Below are 22,665 nucleotides of genomic sequence, written 5' to 3' on the forward strand. Positions count from 1 at the left end.
CGCTCTAATTCCGATGTGATGTTACGAGTGTGCCTGTCAAAATAAACATAAAGCACATGCCACCTTTTATTTGGCATGGTTATACCCAGGCATTCCAAGACTTGCAGGTCCATGTTATATTGGGACTTTTGTGGAATTACATTGGTATAACATGGGGAAACTTGGCCCAGGCTCTTGTACATGTTACACACAAACTAACTTTTCATAAATGTTCTTTGTTATTTTAGTTTAACACATAAGCATAACTTGCCATGATGCTAAGTAATGTGAAATAATGTAGGGATGTTTCAACAATTATAGTTGCATTTATTTAAGAAAAACACGTGATTTTTATGTTACATAAGTTTTTGGAGTAATGATAGCAATATGAGCGATAGAACTGCTGCTGTTCTAAAAGTTTCAAGAGTTTCAGGAACGGTTAAGAGGCATGGATTTTTTAAAATGCATTTAAATATATCAATAAATACTTAACTTGCAGCAAATCCGTAGATTGCATTTAACTTATTTTTGAATGATACCGAAGCTTAGTAGTTAAACCTGGATACTTAGGTGTCAAACTTCCAGTGAAGATCTGGGAATCATGCCTAATTACTTTTCTGGGCCTGGGATTAATACCCTCTCTTTATTGTTAGCTTGATGAAAATCAGTTCAGGATATGGTGTGGAAGGTTTACATTATTTCAATTACCCGCTGTTCTCTTGTTTTGTCATAATTCATGTCCCATCCTTTTCCCCATCACCACCTATATATCAGCCACCAAAAATATCCTCCCCTCTCCCAAGCTTTCTCTTCTTTGTCCTTGGGTACTCTTTAATTCCAGAAGGTGCCTTTCACTCTTCATTTTCTCCATTAATTTCTGATTTCTGTTTGGAAGTGGATTGCTGACGTTAATATTTCTTCTCAATAGTAGATTGCGAGAACTTTTGGGCAGGGAGGAATGTCAAATTTGACAGAACTCCGTGAATCCTTGTGAATCTTGGAAAGAGTATCCTTTTTATCCTGTGCAGTGCTGTTTGGGGGTAGTTTGTCATAAATATAATGATAGTATTGCAGTCATTTTACCAGTTTCATATTTATCAATAGTGGTTTTGTGAGTTACTTTTTTGTATGTAATGTAGGTACCAAAGAAGCACCGTATGACTTACTCAGAAAATAGTGAATAGCTGAAGTTCCATAATACATGGAGACAATCTCTGTTACCAGTTTTCTTGGATATTCTTTCACTGTATATATAAATTTTTAAAATAACTGAAAATTAGGTACATAAGAATGTTGGTATTTTAAGGAAAAAAGTGTTACAGTTATAGTTACCTACACAGAGATTTACTTTTTTTAAAAAAAGTATTTTGGCACTTAGTGTCAAGATAGGTTCTTTATCTACATTTAGAAATTTGCCAGGTATTACTAGACCTCTGTCTTTATCCTTTACCATCTTAATCTTCAGAATCTGCTCCAGAGTTCTTCACTGATTTAGAAAAATGACTCAACTTGTGTGTTGGATTGCCAGGGCAGCCCTGGCGCTGGGCACGCAGGGATTGGTTTGCAGCTCTCGGTGCCTTTAATGCCCTTTGCCCACACACCAAGCACCAGCTTCCGTCAAGGTGTGCTCTGACAGTTGTCCCATTAGCGTGGCTGGTGCTGTGCCGAGGAAGTAGACAAATCCGTGCTTAATTCAACTACTGTATTAAATAAGATTATCGCCTTGCCAATTTTAGTTACTGTTTTATTAATACTAAGCGTAACCCTATTTCAGCTGTTGTAATAACAAGTAAAAGACAGGACGGACCGATGATGACCTGTTAACAGTTGCGTGCTGTCCGTGGCTACATCCCGACTGGCGAGTGGGGAAGGGCAGCCGTGTTGGCCCATGTTGCTCAGGGTGGGGTAGTGTTTCCCGCTCCAAATGGGGGCACACCACGCAGCTTGCTTTGTTCTGGGTCCAGCAGCAAGAGTAAGGCACTGGTGCTTCCTCTCTTGAGGCTCCAGTGCTTTATGCTGCAGATAAGCCTGTTGGTGGCTTTTTGTCTAGGGCTTTTGAAGGCCTTTCCCCGAAGTTTGCTTTACCCTTTACAGGGTTTGTGTCTGGGACCTCCTGAGTGTTACATGAGTCACAAACTCATTTTTTATATCCTCGCTATCCCTTTTATCTGCTGTAACTGTTTTCTTCTTCATGTTACTTTTCACTACTAGTCTACAGCAAAGACTGTGTAGTTTCCACCCGTCACACTCATTTTCCTTTCTTGCAGCCAGTAGGGGTGAAGTTTACTATACACACATTCGTGTCCAGCAAGGTCATGGCGCCAGGGGAGGCCTCTGTGCGCTCCACTTGGGTGTCTCCCCGACATTCTTCTAAATGAAAATCACTTCAAGTATAGGAGAAGTATGTTCTCATTTCCACATAGAACAGAAAAAGAACAAGAACAAGGATCTGGTGAGGAACAAGCAAGTATGCGTAAGGATTTTCTTCCTTTGCTAGTATAGTATAAGGGTGGGCTGTATGCAAGCACAGCATTAGAGCTTTAAATCTTGTTAGCATTTAAAACTGCTAAGGTAGCAGTTGTTCACACTTTGGAGAAGAAATTTTTTTTCTCCCTGCTCCCTACTCATTGTATTAAGATGCAACATGACCTGGTTTGTATTTATGTCTTGGAAGACTGGGGTATTTATTTACAATCGTGGTCTAGTATTTAGACTAGACCATCTCTAGACCTCAAACGTTACCACAGAAGAATTCAGAATAGTGTGTTACTTCTATTGGACCTCCATCAGGCTATGCACGTGTTTTACAGAAGATGGAGGTTTCAGATGGAGCAGTGAACCTTGCAGTGTTTTGTAGTGTGCACGTCTAAGTGAAAATGTCATAACTGAAGAGCTGCCCTTGTCATGGTTTTGTTGGCTATGATCTGAGAATTCATCCAGAACTGCACTGAATTTTTAGTATTTGGATCAAATTCAGAAGAATCTAGGACACGGGCAGAATTTGGTTGCTTGACATGAAAGTCCTGTTCAGTTTGCTGCTTAATGGCCACTGTTGTGGTACAACTTGGTACTGAAAACTGGGAGAGCATCCTGTGTGAAATACGTGGTTATTATTGCCCAGTTCTTATACCCTTTCTTTCGGCCTCAGCTGCTGACCGCTATCTGAGACCTGGCTATTAGGCTAGCCAGGCATTGATAAGGTAGGGGGGTTTTGTTATTTTCTGGGCTGTTTTCTCAGTTTAAGATCACCTGTTTGTTTTTTTCCTGCGTGTGTCAAAATTGTACAATTCATTCTAAGACCAAGAGCTTGATGCTTATCTTGAGGCTAACCTTGACTGGGAGGCAGCACGTAGGTGGGACTGGTTACTCTGAGTCACTTTGGTGGACATAGAGCCTATGTATATATCCTGAGGATGAAGGTTTCCGCAAAATGCGATGGGGGCTGCTGCTTTCTTTATAAAAAAAAGAGGTGCTGTATTACCATTTTCCATAATTTAGTGGTTTGTCTTCCCCAAAAGAGAAGGATTCAGCTTTCTCAACTGATTGAAAGACATTAGCCTGTTTTCTACCTTCCAGAAGAATTTCTGATGGTAAGTTTTTATGGGCATAGGTTCTCTTGTAGCTTTGCCTGTGCAAAAATAATTCAAAATTTGTTGGACAAATAAGAGAAACTACATGTATGGAAGCAACTCAAATGCGTAGCCTGGGGATGAAGTCCTGTTTGTGGGACTAGGAAGACCAATATCCTCGTCTTACCAAAGTACTTATATATTTCATAGAGCATAGTTGCTGGCTAAAACTCATAAAACTTTTCTGATCTGTTCGCCTCAAGGTAGGTGCCACAACTGGTAAAGCAGATTTTCACGCTTGTTTCCTCTTTGGCAAGAAGGAGAGGAGGAATTTCCTGCAGAGACACTTGTACCTAGTACTAAAGTGATACTATTTTTCTTCTCCCTGCTGATTTTTAAAATGATGGGAGAGCTGATATAAAGTGCGTTAGGCCAAAGGTGAAGCTGAGCCCAGCTATTCTACATCCTGGATAGTTCTAACCACAACATTTTATAAAGATAAACCTTTTTTAAGGGAACAGATTAAGTCTTATTCCAATCTTAAAAGATCGTTTATAGGTGCAGCTAAACACACTGGGGAGAAGGAGCTGTAAGTTACCTATTCCAGTATGTAACTTTTTGTGGGTTTAGTGGCATGAGACCCCTCAGCTTTTGTGAAACCCAGTCTGAAACACACCATTGCTTAGTCAGCAAACACTGCAGGAAGGTACCCTTCTGTGAACGGGCACGGGTTGGTTACATTTTTTAAGGTAGTCATGGTAAGAGTTACGGTATTTTGAAGTTAGTAATTTTTGGTGAGGTAGAAGTTAAATGCATCTTAAAACCTATGTGTGTAAACTGTTTTGACGTTCACGGTGACTAATTGTGATGTGCAGATACAAGCACTGTTGCAGATGGTGCCAAACCGAATGCAAGCGGACGGCATCAGGAATTTGACTACTGCTTAGAGCAGGTGTTTGGGATACAAGAAGCACAGTTCACTTCCTCCACCTCACAAGGTGGAGGAAATAGTAGAATAGATAAATGATGAGTTGGCATCCACTCTGAAGCAGCTGAAGATGGGATAACCCAAGAGGATAATTCATGTGTTGAAATAGGAGCAGATGTCAATTAAGACAGCTTGTCTGGCCATTCGGGTGCCAGTTCTGTAGCGTGTCTTGGCAGTACAGCCTTGTCAGACAGCCTGTTTGTGAAATTCGGTGTTGCCTGACATCATAATTTGTTAGAAGGTGGAGAGTTGCTGTAGACATTGTGAACTGGGAAAATAAAAAAGGGTTTTTTTAGTCATTTGAGCAAACCCAAATTACAATTTGATGTTAAAACCAACTATGTGCCATTTTAAGTTGTCATTTTAGAAATGAGAAGTCCAATACGAAACTAGTTGCTTTTACTAGAAACAAAACAAACCTGCAACAGGGTTTTCATACTAGGCTGTCTGCAACAATGGGCTACTGCACTTTAAAACTTCAGCAATAGTGTGCAATTGTTTTCCAAAGCATTTTGCCCCACACCTTTTCTTCAACTAAATTCCTTTCTTTTCCCCTTCCAATCTCTCTCTGGTCTTGGGTGAAGCACCATGCTGATACAGCTTATGGCTTTCAGTCCCAGAAATTAGCTCAGGCTTCTTCATCTGGGAAATATTTCCATAAACTAATATTTGGAAGACTCCATTGGTACCAAGGCTCCTGTCCTGCCTAGCTTAGAGCAGTAGTCCTCAGGAATTGATGCAGGAACGCTTGAGAGAGAGACAAGACTTCAGGATTTTTTTCCTTTTACACGATGGACATTATCACTCTGCAAGGTCAATGTGTTGATTGCAAATTAAAGGCCAAATTTACCAATTCACTGTCTGAGAGATTAAAAGCTGTTATAAAAAGGGTTGAGTCTATTTCTGAGCTGGTGTGGGTTTGCCTTTAAAAAGCCAAAAAGTCAAATACATGAAATGAGGTAAGGGTTGTGTTACATTATTTTCTCATGGTACCATGTCTTTGGGTTCCCTTTTTTCCCATGTTATGCACCTTTTAATCATAAAAAAAACCCAAGTGTATATCCTTATTGTTCTATGTCTTGAAGTTAGCATTTCCACAATATTTTTCTATATTGTACTGTATTAATCCTCCAAGACATAACTAAGGGTTTACTAAAACTCAAACATGTAAGTTATAGAAATGCACGGTTACGCTTAGTGAAAGAAGGTTGTCAGTTATGTAGTGGCACTATGAGGGGAAATGGAGAAAAGCCAGAAACAACCTTAAGTGTCTTTAAAAATCAGTTTAATTTGCTCTAGAGCATCAAACACTTAGAAGGTTTCATCCGATTCATAACAGTTACGGCTTGTGTCACTTCTGAAAAGCTGTTTGAAGAAATCAGTAGCTTGGGGCAGCATGCCTTCAGGCAGGAAAGCACAAAGTAGAAAGTGACTGGACAGGAAGGAAAAACGAAGCTCCATACACAGATGTATTTAAGAAGTGTAAATATCCTAGGTTTGGCGGAAAAGGGTTCATCCTGGAAAAGATACTTCCTTTTAAACCAATTAAATTAACACTATCTTCATACTAGTATTCTGTACCTTTTCTTTGGGAAAACTGCTGGGATCCTAATAGCCCATCTTAGGTGAATGCTTCCATGTTTTGGGGATCAGAAGGATCCAGATTGCTCTGAATTTTATGCGACGTCCCTGAAGAGCTTCCTCTTTCCCAGCAACCTAGCTATGCACATGGTTTTGCCTGCTGACTTGAGAGACTGAAGAGACTTTCCTTGATCATTTCAGATGGATAGCAATACATTTTTTAGAAGTGGAAAGGTTGTTAACTGCAGAGTTTACTTTACCTGCTTTCCAGGAGGAAGGTGCCACAAGTTAGTTGTCCATCTAAAAGCTCTGTAAATATTTAAGCAACGCTGTAGTGGGATATGAGGGAAAATTCCCTTTGAAATATTTTATCTTCAGTATAGAAGGCACACACAAATCTGTTTTGAGAATAAAAGAGTTCTTTGTATTCTAAATACTTTTTTTTGGAAGGATTTTGTGTAAGGAACCAATCTGGCTTCCCCCTTCAGCCCCTGTAGGCAAAGCCACCAGTGGCTGAGAGACCTTTTTTACACAGAGCTGCTTTTGAGAACGGAGGAGCCCCATCAGTGCAGCAAGAGCAAAATATGATATTTGGTCTTTGAAATATTTCCACAAAATCATTCTTTGCAGATCTAGGCTGTACATCAGAGAGAATTTTAACTAAACCAATTTAATATTAGGGAGGGTGGTTAAATAGCATTGGTATTTTTTGATTTGGAGGTTAGTAATTTATCACTTGAAGTTGTGCAATACGTTAATTATCAGAACAATTGGACCTATTGAAAGTTTCTGAAGTGAAAGCCACAAGTTATCAGATAAATTTAGAGTTGTGTAATTTTCTCATAACCCTTCACTTGGAAGCCTTTCTGCTTCCAGTATAGGATGAGGTCTGGTAGTGAGGTTAACCCTGACCTCTGAGTGTTCTATATGGACTTGTTCATTTCTGCCACATTCTTTCAGTTTAAATTTAGATTTGCTGGCAGCTATTATGCCTATTGCAGTAAGCTTCATGGGCAAAACATTGAAACAAATATGCCTTTTATCACAGATGTTTTTGCTGAATAAGATTAGTGAAGAACACTTGAAAGCTGAAAAACAGGGTGCAGAAGCCTTTGGTCCAAAAGGCACAAATAGTTGAATGTCTGGAATGTATTTACTTCTCAATCTAAGGAAAGAGCAATTAATTGTTTAGGTGATGGACCATAATCTTGTGCCCTGTTTTACCTCTGTAATTTGTTATTGGTAGTAATGAAATTTCAGCTATGTAAGTGAACACACAATCTGGATATGAATGTGTACATGTAACAAAAACATTAAGCTTGCTGTTCTAAAACAAGCTGTGGTTGCTGTAGGAAGTAGCGACCTAGAACTAAATTTTATGTTTGGCTGATTGCTAAATGTGTCTTAGTAAATATTAAACAGTTGGGTTATTTCTTCATATACAGTAACTATCTGAAGCATAATAGCTGCATTTGCAACTGCTTTAAGTTTAAGGAAGTGCATACCACTTAATTTTGTATTTAGCACAGAGGATGATGCTTCTGTTTTATGATATTTTTATTCTTTTTTGTCTAACCTGAGTATATGGGACTTGAGAAATCCATATGGCAAAGGAGTTCACTTTCAAGGACAATATGTCATTCTCTGCCTAATGTACGACATAATCTTCATAGACAAGGTTGCTCCACCTTGAAAGATTTGTTTGACAAGGGATTCTCTGGTCTCACTTTCTACCACTGCTCATCTGTCTAGGATAGGATGAGAGAAAACGGCCTCAAGCTGTGCCAGGGGAAGTTTATATTGGATATTAGGAAAAATTTCTTCACCGAAAGAGTTGTCAAGCATTGGAACAGGCTGCCCGGGGACGCGGTTGAGTCACCATCCCTGGAGGTATTTAAAAGACGTGTAGACGTGGTGCTTAGGGACATGGGTTAGTGGTGGACTTGGCAGTGCTGGGTTAATGGTTGGACTCGATGATCTTAGAGGTCTTTTCCAACCTAAATGATTCTATGATTCTGTATTCCGAGGTAACATAAAAAAGTGTTCCTGTAATGCACTTCTGTCTCCAAGCTTTTCAGGTTCTTCAAAAGATAACAGCATTCCTATGCATTGCTGAATGACTGCGGCTCCAACAAAGAAAGGAGACCCTGAGAGTATATGGAAAGGAGTGTTCTCCCTGTACACCTTTTTAGGGGAAAAACAATGAATAAAGCAGACCATGATTCTTGGATAATTTAGAGTGAGATTTTTTTCCTCCTGAAGGGCAAGACACAAAAGCTTCCAAAGATGCTCTGACCCTACTGCCTCTGCAGTTGCTATGGGCAGGATACACTGATACTCAGCTCTTCTGAGCACTTTGATAGCGTCCAACCTAGTTACTAGGGCTGAACACTGGGGAGCTGTGTTCCTCATGATGGATTAGGCAGAATTTATTCTCTGGTTAGAAGTCCTACTGTGCAGGCTGTATTTTTTTGAATGTAAGTAGCATCATGTTTTTACTGTTCAGCAGGAATTTCAGGCAACCTTTGAAATACATAGCCAATCAGCATTTGTTCCAAATTTCCAATTAGTGAATGGCATTTGTTAACTAGGCCCATTTGGCTTTATCTTGAAGGATAATGAAAACCCATCTTTTTCCTCATCCCCTTAATAGACACAATATAGAGTCGTACTGAACTAAAAAAGACAGAACTGAATGGAGAAAGCTAGGAGAGTTATAGTTTGGGGAAACTCTTTAGGACTAGTATTTTTAAGGAATGACTGTGGTTTGAGTTCTGTTACAGTAAAACAAGATATTTATAAAAATAAGGGGGTTTGGCTCATACGGATGTATTGCAGAGTGCTGGTGAATGCTGGAAGTATTGCTCCAGCAGGTAAATATTCATTGAGATAAAGGCAAAGTATGCCTCCCAGTGCACAGAGCTGTATTTTTTACTGTAACACTATATCATATATGTGCATTATTACATGCATTTGGAGTGTCTTCATGAGAAATATTTGGAAGCCTTTCTTAAAATCTTCATGAATTTTCATCTTTGCATTTTCTATTGAAAGTGCTAAATTAGAGACACCCCTCCAGCCCCCTGAAATACTCTTTTCTGTCATGGAACAGAAAATGGACTGTTTGCACTTGTGTAAATCGCTCCTTCTTTTTATTGAACTCAAAAATCCTAACTTCTAATGTAACCTTCAATGTTTGTTACCTGGCAAGTACAATTTTTGCATAGCTCACTGAAACCAAACACATTTACTGATTTCCCTATGTAATTGTTGCCTCAGAATTGTTTACCACTGATCTGCAAGAAAGCACATTCTTACAGCTCCTTTTTCTTAAATTACAGTTTAACTGTGTTGAGAAATAGAAGCTTCAATTTAGATTTTGACAGACTTTCTACATTCATTGTTGCTGGAGTTTGGGTTGGGTTATGTGTTTTTTTCCTTGTTGTTGGGTTTTTTGAGCATTCTTTAGTATTGGAAAGATCAGTACGCGAGGAAGCATAACTACAGGAAAGTGTAGAATCTTTACTTTGTCTAGAAAGTGTTACAGACATTTATCAACATGCACATTTCCTGTGTAAGATCATCTCATTCAGAAAGGATTCAACATGAGGAATGTCTTTTGATACTCACTTTCTGTGGAACATCCTGTACTTCCTACATTTTACTTTAAAATGTTTGGGAAGACAATGGGAAGTAATCAAAGAGTCTGTTTAAATAATTTTAATAGCTACAGAGTTGAAATACAGGTTAGCACTTTTAACAGCATTTCAGGAAAAATACTCGGAAGTTATAAAAATTTGGGAAATTCCAAGTAAAGATTTGGAAAACCAAAGATTGGATATTTAATTTTCTGTGTTTCAAAACAACCCCTACAAAGATAATACTAGCCCCTGTGAAGGGAGCATGCTTCGATTTGTAATATGGGACCAGATGTCTGACGATCTGGGGCCTTATTCTTAGTTACCGTGGTGAAGATGAGCAATTCCATTAGCAAAAATATATGTCAGTGTAATACTGGAGTGAGCCTCCTGGATTCTATTCCTAAAGCTTTTTTCTACGATAGTGAGCAAATTACAATTATCTCTCTGTCCCACTTGCGAAACCCTCATAAGGAAACAAATCACCATAAAGATTTATCAGGTAAGAATAACAACAATATTCATCTAGCTGCCCTAGGTATCGTGGAGTGTTGGTATGATGCTCTTAGGATTTTGGCAGGATGGCAATGCACTATTACTGTTTGTATGCTCGGTCTGTTAGAATTGTTTGCCATGAAATTATCCTTTATGCAAAGATACGTATTGTTTGTGAAAGTAAGATAGATGAAAGAACTGAAGTAGCTTCAGGACAGAGCTGTAGCTCCCCATGATGACAGGGAGGTCAGTGTGACTTTTTCTTGTGAATCTTTAGAAGTGATTTGAATGAGGAAAATGAGGCATAATGCAGCAGCATGTACAAGGACTGCCATGGAAAGATGCTTAAGGGGAGTCACTGGAAAGGACTTTGAGGAAACTAAGGAACAAGAAAAGTATTTTTGGCAGTTGCACTACAATGGATTAATGTTTTCATTATACACTGAAGCAGTTCGGATAAAAGGGGAAGATACATCCCTGAAAACACTAAGTGTCTGAGACCAATAAAGTATTCCCAACAGATGGGCAGAAGAAAGCTGCAAGACTTGATGAAGTCTGGAATTATAGTAAGGAATAAAATATAATGCACATGATGACCTTCAATGTTCTGGTTCTTATTGACAGCAAGCAATCAATGGAGAGATGCTGAAATGGAAGTGACTTGAGGAGGAGACATTAAAGTTGCTTTGGTTTTGGTCTTGGTTGTGCTTAGCTTGAGCTGGCAGTGGTTCACCCAAGATGAAGTGTTAGCTACTCAGATATACAGAAGTGGAGTGTGATGATTTGAGTATGAAGAACAGCTATGAATATGTGTCATCAGGATTGGAGTGATAATTGAAGCTTTCTAAATGGAGAAAATTACCCAAGGACAAGGAAAGAGCTGGTCAGCTTTTTCCTTGAGGGCTAGAAGAAAAATGAGAGTCCTGAAGTTACAAAAAGCTTGAAAGTTTTAAGACTTCATGTATGTTTGATTTCTTTTAGACCCAACCAGAAAAAGGATCTGAATGGTCAGACTCTATGTCATGTCTTATGAAGAAACTGGAACAGTTGAATTTAGATATTGAAGAGGCTCTGAGTGCTGGCTCTTCTCCCTCCAGCACTCCTTCTACCAAAAGGCACAAGCAACTGGTAAGAATGTGTGTGTCATATGATATGTTTTCTAATGTTTAGTTATCAGATGCTCATCAAGCCATGGTTTTCAGATCTGGTTGTGTTTCTGGATAGGCTGAGGAGCTCAAGTTCAAGGATGAAGTAAGTTACAGTTTTCACTCAATAATAATGAAATCTCATGAACTGCTTAGACAACTAACAGCCAAATAAACAGAAATGTCATAGGATGAAACTTGTAAGTTTTCTGTCAGTATGGCTTAAAATCATTAAACACCTTTTTTAGAGGGGAATTTGAATCCAGATGATTGCATTTAATAGTTTTTCAGGATAGAATATTGTTAATTTAAAGTTCCAGTGCTAGCCTATTTACACTAGTTATATTTATTTAAAGACATAACAGCAAGAGAGACACTATGTGTCTTCTTTAAGAGTTGAATTAATATTTTTGTTTCTTTATTTTACCTGAATATTTGATTTAGAGCTGCATTCCTGTAGTTAAGAATATTTTATGGTGGCAGGTGTCATCAGTTGATGACACGCAGTTTCCCAAGCTTTTATTTTGAGGTCAAATGGGATTAAGGAGCAATGATACTATTTTAGTAATTTTTGAGTAAGCAAGTTTTTCTTATAGAAGCAAGTAACTGGAGAGTGAACAGCGTGAGAAGTAGGAGTGTTTGTTCTCTGCTTTAGGCTATGATTAAAGTAAGTTCTTAAGATAGAGTTGTTTGGATTTGCAGCTCTGAGTGTTAGTGCTGGCTTGAAATCCTGAAAGGTGAGCTTGTTTGAATGCTTTTGCCATCGCTGCTGTTTCGATGCTGCTTCATTCTGTAAAAGTAAATTCTTTAAGAAAATGTCTGTGCAGATCACAGTGTAAATGTTCATGTCTCTCAAGGTGGGATGTTCAGAATCTTGCATCTCGGTATTGTGCTTTGCAGTATGCGTTTTCATATTCTGCAGAGAGTGTGTTAGTAACAGAGCGGCCGTGACTGTCTCTCATTTCTTTCTTACTGTACATGTCAGCAAGTCAGAACTGGGTCTGTCCAACTGAATTAATTTCATCATTAAATTGTCTATTAATGGACAGTGTTCTGTATTCTTGTAGGAGACTGCTCAATGTCTTCTGTCAAAATGCAGTGGCAGTGTAGTCTGCTTTTCTGCCTGAAAGTGAAATCTAAGCCATCAGAGTTTAAGTACTTCCCGTTGTGAGGCAGTCTGGTTTTGATAACCAGTGATCCAAACATCTGTGATTTTATGGCTGTGCCTATTCTACTAAGGCAAAAACCATAGTTTGGTTAGGCATCATTCTTTTTCCATGGTGACTTGAACATCATAGGACACTGGACTTCAAATCCATTGCTGGAGCATTCAATGAAGGGCATGTAGCATGTAGAGAGCAGAAAAATCCAAATAGACAATGTTTTCAAATGTCCTTTGATACATAAGAACAACATCAAAAGTGGTTGCGTAGAGAATGCCAAGACCAGTATCCCAGATGCTTGCACTTCTCTTACTGAAGGCTAGTGGCAAGACATCTTCTGAGTACAGAGGCCAGGACTTTGGGCACAGCCTTCTTCCTGGGACATATTCCCCCACCAAAAGCCTGTGCTAGTGATGCAGAGCTGGTCATGCTTAATATGCAGATAAAACCTACCTCCAGGCCAGTCTTACTGGTCTTGGCACACTTGTTTCCCTTACCAATAGTTGCATCTGTTTGGATAAGTCCAAAAAGATTTCAAGGATGTTTCTAACATCAATGCCAAAATTACCGTTTTCCTCAATATGATATTTGAGCTGTTACGCTCCTCTTCATCAGGTCACATCGTCTTCCCATTCTGAAGCAGGAGAGCTTGCTTCATTTTAATTCTCCATGTACAGGCAAACGTCATGTGAATCAGTCACATTTTTATTGTGGCCTTATTTGGCAGACTGGAAATGTCCTTTAAACCTCCAAGAGCCAATTTCACTACAGGACCTGGAGAGGTCATTTAACACAAAGGTCTTCCTGATGAGACCAGCAAGATCAGAGCAAGAAAAGAGTCAGGGACAATCTGTTGTGGAACTGATGATGGGATGCCCTTTGCTTTCTCCTGCAAAGGTATTTGTAGTCAAACCATTTCTGAACAAGGGAATAATCTGCCCTAATTTAAACATTTAAGAATAATTTGCCTCAAAATGGGTTGACCTTAGTCTTCCTGTATAGTCAAAGAAGCAAAATGCATCCTCCTAAATCTCTCCATGAATGTACTGTGAAGAAACAGATTTTGAAAATCTCAAAATGACAGTTGCAGCGGAAAAAATGAACAAACTCTTGTTTTCATACAAGTTGTATGAGTAATTTATCTTCTATCAATTCATCCCATTTGGTCCATATTTCTTATTATAGCTTGTAATTTGTTCCACATGTATCAAATGTTTTATTCTTGTCACTCACAATGAAACTTGAATAGGAAGATGATCTACCTCAGACATATGTTTACTAGTAACTGTGTAAATTTGTCTTCTATAAAATGATGAACCACTTACGGGTTCTTTATATGTTTTTATCCTATTTCGATTGTATAAACTAGGAACTGACGTAAGATACTAAGATTGAAAAGGATTTGGGGTGAAGTGCTCACAGATGCAAGGCCAACTTGTAGGTCCAAGGTCTCAGAAGTAGGTGACTACTGTATGAGTGGCAACATGTTCGGTGGAGCTGCTGCTCTGAAAATTGGGCTCTTGGGGGTGTGGGCAATTTTTAACAGATGACAGAGTATTTATTTTGTATGGCAGATGCTGTGTCTCAGGAATACATTCTGCAATTTAATCACTGGGTTGAGCCAGTCAGGTTTCCACTGAAGGATTTTTTCATCTGTTCATTGAAGTAACTCTTTGATATTTTATTATTCTTTACATTTTCCTGTTGTGAAGATATCTGTCATTAATAATACTCCATTGAACAAAAACTTTGCAGGAAGAAGTCTAAATATTTGCTAGTTAATAAAAATGGACTGGGTGAATGTTATGGGACTTACTGGGTGACAGTAGGGGGTCTTGTAGTATTTTAGTGAACAAATTTAAGGTATTTTCCAAAACATAATAACTTCTAGAAAAATGCTGAGGTTTAACTTCCCTTGGTCAGTCATCTGTGTAAACTGCAAGTTACTGCTGGTCATTTTTTTATTGGGAAATACCATTGGGCAGTAGCAGTGGCTGGATGACTCCATATCTGATCCAGAGAAAGTATAGAGAAAAATTAACTGGCATCAAATTATTTTCTGAAACATTCTCTCAGCAGTGCTATAAATACATGCTATAAGTACAAAATGCTGGGCTATCTGAATGTACTAACAGCAAAACTGCTAGCTTCGGAAAACTGCAATTAATAGTACTGCTCCTCTAAAACCTGTACCTTTCCTATGAAAAAAGTCTGTCTTAGCAATATAGAAGGAGGTACTTTGTAAATGAGATAGCAGAGATAAAAGTCTTCTTGTAAGCAGTGTTTCACTGTTGTTTTATGTATCTGCGTCATTGCCATTTGATGTCTAGTACTCAGTTTCAGTACAGAAAAAACAGCAGATCTGAAGAATGAGAATCACATTTTTCAGTTTTAGTCCTTCATCATTCATGGATAGTGACACAGAAATCCTGTTCAATTATAATCACCCTGTCTTCTATTAGAGGTATGACTTTCATTGAACTTTAGCTTACACATTCTCTTAATTCTTTTGCAATTGTATTATCTTCAAACTTTTTTGGGCCACATACTGATTCTGTTGCCAGCTTTGCAAAGCCTCCTCATTTTACAGCCCTAAAAATATACTAACTGGGAACTAGGCAGTTGCTGTTAAAGACCAGCAGCAAATTTGTCCTCAGTGAAGGGGAGCAGCCAGAAAATGGGCTGATTTTGATTGATTGTACCCAACAGCTTGTGACGGCTCTGCAGTGCACCCATGATCCTGGTTGCCTGATTGTTCCCATCACGGATCCTGCTGGATTGCAGCAGGGCTTGCTCCTTGCTTGCACACGTTGTTGTTCTTTTGAGGCAAACCAGGATACGTGGGGGAATGTTGTGCATTTGGTCTCTTCCTATCACTGAATTCAGTGTTGCCAGGTACATGTGGGCCCAGAGTTAAGACATGCATCTTTTAAAAAATGGTGTGGGAGTGGAGCAATCAAGTGAGATCTCCCCAGGTTTGGGGGACAAGGAAAAGTGGATTTGGAAAGTTCAGTGTCTGTGATTTGAAAATGGGAATTTGCTGGGTCTCTGTTTAAGTTAGAAAAACGAACATGAAATAAAGTGAAAAGATAATTTTAAATAATTTGAATAAAACCATTTCTCTTTCTAAGGTAAAGGTGATTCAGTTCCTTGATATTTAGGAAGGTGTACTACTATTTATTAGTTCTCCAGTTGTGTATACTAGCTGTTAAGGAAACCACGTAATATCTGGATGTCTAACTTAGCAAAATGTAAAAATGATGCAGCAGGTGGTTTTAAGTAAAAAGATTGAGGCCAAATGTTCACCTTACATCAGAGAAAAAAGCTTTAAAAAGATAAAATTCCAATGTTTTTATCTTGCAGTTCACATTAAAAATATTTATGACTTACCTTTATTTACAGGGTTTTTAAAATTCTCTTACAGTGCCCTGTTCAAGTGGAGACAGGCTTTTACAAAGATCATCAGGGAAAGGGATCTTGGAAAAATAGAAGAGTAGACTACCAGGATCTAGACTGTTTGCCTTACCCAGTGTCGTCTGGAGCACGACCTAAAACTGATGTAAGTAGCTACAGCGTATTTACAACATTCTCTGACTCTCAGGTTCAGTAACCTCAAAATTTACTATTTATCATTAAAATTGTCCTTGCGTTTCTTCGAAGTAATTTGTTCTGCAAATATTGCACTGTACAGAGGAGTTTGGTTTGCAAAAGAGGTACAGATAAAAATTAAGTCAGTCTTCAATGAGACTCCAGGGCGTGGGATTCATCTAATCTGATTTTAGATAACTCTGGTGAAGACTTCTACATCTGAACAAGTCACTTGGACTGCCTTTGTACTCAGTGGAAAGAAATGGGCATTTCTAAAGAGCAATTAATCTCATCTGGAGGTTAGATGTGATGGATTCCAGGCATCGGATCTACTACTGCATCTTTTTCTTCATTGCTTATTTTAGAATTAGTCTCTTGGGATTTTTAATTTGGCTGTTGGTTAGGCCCAATTCAGGGTGGATTCCATCCTGCATTGTCTGTAAGCAGAAGTGTTCAGCTCTGGAGGTTTAGTTAAGCCCTATTTCTAACCAATAATAGCAATATTTATTTTGGGGGTTTTTTACAAGGTGATGCTGTAGTCTGCAACCAAAGTCTGTTAAAATCTATCAGAGGGTTTTCTCAAAAGGCTTTGATTCACTTCCTCAATAGCTAAATGTAAGCTATTTTAGGATGAGTGTCTTGATTCTGAAACGCAGATGCTTTTGCCTCTCAGTTTTAAATTACTTGGGTGCCAGCAGTGTCCGTGATCATCACACAACATAAAAAATGGCTGCACCGGACTGAATCAAAGGTATCCTTTCTTTGGCAGTGGCCAACGTTCGATGTTCAGGAAAGAAGTGTAAGAACAGGGGAAGCAGATAGTAAGCCATCTCAGCTTCCTTTGAGGTATTTATCGTGCAGACACATTGAAGTCAGCCACTATATAGCACTTCTGTAATTAATAGCCCCCAAAGGTCTTTTTTGTCACTAGTTGTGTCTTCTGTATTCATTTGTTCTTTTGCTATTCAAAGCATCTTGTAGCAATGAGTTCCAAAGTTTGTGAAGTATGTGAAAAAACACTTATTTCTTGTAAATTTGCTACTGTATTATTAATTTGGCTGTAATTCTTGTACTGTGACAAACTGAATCTTAGCAATCTTGTAGGAAGTAGTGAATACCTGAGACTGGGGTTTTTTTTTCAGTGGGTCTGACTGTATTTATTGGTGTTGAATTTTATCTGCCTCTTTATCTTATGCTTATTCAGCGTCATGAGGTCCTTTTGCAGCAATTGGCAGTCAGTTTTTGTTTTTATTAACCTCTGTAATTTAATATCACCAGAAAACTCTGTCCCTTTTTATTCCTCCATTTTCCAGATCATTTATGAGTATATTGAACATATATCTGTGAGACTGTCAGGTAATATTCGTCCACTGTAAAAGAAAGCAATCAATTATTCCTAACCTTTTTTTTTTGCTTTTAGTTAGCAATGAAAAGACATTTTTATTTCTTGACATCTTTTTTGTCTTTCCTCCTTGGCAGCATAGTTTGTGTCTGATAGATGACTTCATCGGAAGCTTTTTGAAATGGAAGTACATTGTATCAGCCAAATCACCCATATCTGCATGATCATTCAAAGAACTTGTCTAGATTACTGAGACACGGCCTCCAAAAGCCACACGTAGGCTTCCCTGTTAGCCTGTATTACTATCCGTGTGTTTATTCTGTTCTTAAGCATACTTTCTGGTAATTTTCTGCCATGCATATCAGTCCTACTAGCATCTCTTCCACAAATAGCGTCAGAGGCATTTTCAAATATTGACATCGCATATGCCACCCTCCATTTCTGCAATCTCAAAGCCAATAGATTTTAGCAATAATTACACATTAAGTCAGTAGCTCAGCTGTTCTCTTTCTCCTGATGAGGTGTTTATTTCAAGTTATCTACGCAATTTTGATTAAAGCAAAATCTATTACATTAAAGGTATCTTTAAAACTGTCATACTGTTCATCTACCAAAGAATGATATGCATGCCACCATACAAATTCTGTATTTCATTAAATGAGCCTACCTCCTGTTCATTGAAATGGAAATCTGAAGGTGGGCTCCACTTGCTTACTAGTTGAAAACATTATTGTCTTCCCACCAGCTATTTCCTTTCTTTAGAAAATAAGTTTGCTGTTTTCCATTTCTGCAAAAGCACAAACATTTGTTCTGATTTGTCGCTTGTTCTAGTTGGAATAGATAGTAGAATTCAGTAAAAAGTAAGATATTAGCCAATTTTACTTGTTTTTTACCTCAGCCAAATGTTCAGGCATGTACCAGTATTGTTGCTTAACTGCCTTCCCACTAGTACTATGTAAATGTTTTTGAAGTGATGTTGCAGTAATACTGTTCTTTGGCTAGAATTGTGAAGGAGAGAAGGCAGAGAAAGTAACTTTTGGGTTTGTTTTCTTTTCTGATGTCTACGTTTCTCTTTTTGTTGAAATGCATGAAATACTAGTACAATAAATAGCAGTTACGCGAATCTTCATCAGTATAGTCCACGTATTGTATCAAACATTTGTAATACTGTAGTAACAGCAGTGTAATGCAGAAAGTACTACTGTTGCTTAGGGCACCATCTAGTCTAGAAACCTACTGGAGGCACAGAATTTCATTAGAAATTACTGGGCTGTTTTTTGAATCGGCCAGTGCTTTAAATTAGGGATAAATGTTGAAACTGGGTGTTTGCAAATTTCATTCAGGAGAGTAGATCGTTTTACTTCCTTCAAAGTGCTGCTTTTGATGTATGTGCTGTATTTCAGGCAAACACAAATAATGCCATGTCTAGCTCCAGGCATGCAGTCTGTATGAGTCTGTTATGTCTCTCCAATACCCGAATTTTCACTGCTTATTCCTTAAGATACAGGCTTTTCCATATTTTTTAAAAAGGGCATGCCAAAGTTACTTTTATTACAGTAAAAGGGATGGATCCAAATGACAAAAGGCCTAATTCCTTCCGTGTCACACCCAGGTTGCATCCGTTTAACTCCCATGATCCAAGTGGTATAATACATAACTTGGGAGTAACACAGAGATAAATCTGGCCCATTGTATTTTGATGAGCTAGATTTTCTTCTCTTCCAATTTTTCATGAGTCAGGAGGTCAAAAAGAGCTTATCTGTTTCCACTCCCCAGGACCTAATATACATCTAATATGTATAATAATATGTATAATAATACCTAATATGCATGTATATTATGCATGTATAATAATACCTAATATGCATCTAGAGAACCAAATACTCCATAACTTATTGAGATGAGCAAATATAGTGGAGAAGACCAATGTTAGAAATAGCAGGGATGCTGTAATTCAGGAATAATATGCAGAGAATTATGCAGGACACAGTTGTTCAATTCTCAATACAAGGCAGTGGTGTTAGCTGCATACTTTCATGGATACCAACTAGTCTGACAGCTTAAAAGGTGCAATGAAGGTTTCTTTGGCAAACTTGGTCACAGTAAGTATTCTGTTTATATGCCTTTAAAAGATGGCTCACACTTGTTACAACATTTTGATAGAATAATAGTGAAAATCATGCTTTTAGGGCAATGATGTGTCATGTCATGTCTCCTCTCCTTCCTTCCCCCCCAAAAGTTGCTTCACTGAAACATTATTTGAGAGGTACTAAAGGAAATATGTATCTAAGGTGGTAGGGAAGTCAGGTACCTGAGAGACAAACAGAAAAGGTTCGACTGACAAATGCTGGCATTTGTAAATCTGTGTCTACATCATAGAGATTCCATTAATGGAGAGAAAAAAGCACTTCTACAGCAAGATCCATCTCTCCCTGAAGTCATCATCTGAACGTAGGTCACCTGGTTGAAGTGCTTTGTTCCCCCAAAGTGCTGATGTTGGTTGTCTGAGTATTTGAAGAGGCTGGAGTGACTGGCTGAGGCATAGGTGCTTAGAGCTGGGTGAGCTAAATGCCTCCCATGGCGTATAAGTTACGATCTGGCATTTGGTGGGCAGTGCCTGCCTCTCCATGCACTGAGCAGAGGAAACTTTGAGGCCCAGGTGGTCTAACTTCACCAGTCTAATACCCCGTGGTGTGAAAACCCTCTAGCTCTTGCAGATAACAAAGTATCCTCTGCAGTATGCACTCTGTGAATTAGTAAGGAAACAAAACTTCATATATTGGTAACAAGGTGGGCTTTTTCCTTTATCTATGGTAAGTCTGCTTTTATGTTTTCTTTTTAAGTACAGTTGATGAGCACAGTTTTGATTTCTCATGCTTTAGTTCCACAGATAGCTTAAGTTCATTAAACTAAGAGGGCTAAAATTAATCATTTTGTAGGTTTCGGGCTTGTTTTAACCTGGATTCTCGGTCTGGTTCATTGCTCGGCCACATGAATATGTAGGCTGGTGCAAGAAAGAGTCAGAGTGGCTAGAGATGAGACAGGGTGAATTGCTTCTTTCAGCATCAGTGCCAGCTTCTGATAGCTTAAACTGTTTGTAGAACTATAGTTGATCCATGCTAAGCCACTTTATTCAGAAAATGGGAAGCAAAACGGTACCTTGTAACCCACACAACTGAAGAGTGTTTGCGATTCTTTTAAGAAGATATTATTCTCTTTTTTTTCTGAGAAATGCTATTCAATGCTATAAACAGTGTCTCGGAGTTTATGTCAAAGGTTCCAGAGATGTCTGATACCTTCTGACATTGTTTAGAAACGTAAAACTAATAATACCGTAATCTATGACTGTAGTAGTCATTATCTCTCTGTAGGCAGTGTGATGCCTGCCTGACCCTCTGACACTGTTTGAGGCCAGAGAAATTCAAAAGTTAGAACAGCTGAAGGAAAATCAGATTCGTTGTTTCTCATGCACTACTTGTTCAATATTGCTGCCCCTGGACCAGCAGGGATCAGAGATTATTCCATTAGTGAGCGTGTGTGACAAGCCTTTTATCAAATAGCTGCCAACGTCCAGTGCAGAAGGAAGTTATAATGTGACAACTCATAACAGTTTGTATTTCTACTAAGCACTCTTTTGGAATTTGAGGATCTTAAAGTATTTACAAACTTTAGGCTGATCCTTCATTTCTCCATGAAATATGTAAGCAGAGTCTTCATTTTACATCTGAGATTAGAAGATAAGTGTATATAACCTGGCTCTGAAATAAGTTTCACACACTGTCACTGCTGGATGCGGTCATAAATTTATTGGTTCACGGTACAATTTACAGCAGCAGTTATATCCATTATCTAGTAGGGTGTGTTTCCCGAGGTGAAGATTAGGCAGATCATGCTTTACTCTGACCTTGCTCCCCATTGACAAAGTTGATAGTAAAGCCCCAAGAAGACTTGTGCAACCTCTGGGCAAGGATTTCCTACCTCAGAGAGCTCCCTGCCCATTCTGTTGTCGGGCCATTTTGTATGACCCGCAAAGTGCAAAGAGATGAAATAAGAAGCCTAGACCTGAGTGAGGGAGACTTAGCATTCAATACTCCATTTTCTCAAAGAAAGGGTGTGCTTGAAGACACAATTATTTGGCTTTGTTGGAGCTGAAGATTTCTGTCTATACTTCAGCTGGTTGTACGAGTAGCATAGCTCAGGCAGATAAGAGATGCAAAAATCTTTGTAGAAATTAGGTCCTCTTTGACTTTCTACAAGTCATACTGGTTGGTTGGTCGTACTGGTTGGCATGGTCAAGAGCAGAATCTGTACATAATCCTAGGCCTGTGTTTTTGCCTCCAGACCATCCTTCTTCACAAAGAGTGCTAATTCCAATTGTTCCCATTCTTGCAAAAACAAATTTCAAACTGTGTCATTTAGTCATGTGAATTGCTTTCCTGTGTATCCTTAATGTTGATATTAATCATGTCAGCAAATTAGCTCTCCAGTATAGATGCAGGTAGCCTGAAACATCGTCTTTGCAGAATTTTTCTTCTTGCTTTCTGTACTTAATACGACCAGTGTCCTGCTGGGACAGAGGCATGGTGAAATAGTCAGGTAAAGTGACCCACTCTGATTCCAGCACTACCCCGTTATGGTAGACTTTCTCGCCTCTGAACAGGATGGCTGCCTTTCCATTCCTCCTCTGCTCTGCCCGCACGGTGAGGACATTACCCTTCTTGCCCAGTAGCACTCTAGACTTGCAGGCATTTCTGACATGATCAAGTGCTCCTGAAAGACAGAATCTTCCCCACTTTGAGATAAATTAGTTTCTTGGTAGTAGAGGAATTCATTGTCATGGGAAAAGCCTGTACCAGCTCCAGGAAAAAACAAGGGGGCTAACAGGGACTGAAGGGCAAACAGCTTCCTCCCTTCCTCCCTTCCTCCCTTCCTCCCTTCCTCCCTTCCTCCCTTCCTCCCTTCCTCCCTTCCTCCCTTCCTCCCTTCCTCCCTTCCTCCCTTCCTCCCTTCCTCCCTTCCTCCCTTCCTCCCTTCCTCCCTTCCTCCCTTCCTCCCTTCCTCCCTTCCTCCCTTCCTCCCTTCCTCCCATTTTTAACAGCGAGAGCTATATATTCCAATATAGATAACTAACACTCCAGGCTTTCTCATCCACTTTGTTTCCAGTGCACCTGACAGCA

General features: G+C 38.9%; 1 protein-coding gene across 2 annotated transcripts in view; it reads left to right on the forward strand.

Moving 5' to 3' along the window:
- The window catches only part of STARD13 (StAR related lipid transfer domain containing 13), a 300,044-nt gene that overhangs the window by 66,326 nt on the left and 211,053 nt on the right, over window positions 1-22,665 (forward strand). For both annotated transcript variants that reach the window (XM_076364265.1, XM_076364266.1), the window contains exons 3-4: window positions 11,232-11,378; window positions 15,983-16,117. In XM_076364265.1, coding sequence (XP_076220380.1) covers window positions 11,232-11,378; window positions 15,983-16,117 — 282 coding nt within the window. The remainder of the gene's footprint in view (window positions 1-11,231; window positions 11,379-15,982; window positions 16,118-22,665) is intronic.

This window comes from Aptenodytes patagonicus, chromosome 1 (genome assembly GCF_965638725.1).
Source record: "Aptenodytes patagonicus chromosome 1, bAptPat1.pri.cur, whole genome shotgun sequence".
Classification (NCBI taxonomy): Eukaryota; Metazoa; Chordata; class Aves; order Sphenisciformes; family Spheniscidae; genus Aptenodytes; species Aptenodytes patagonicus.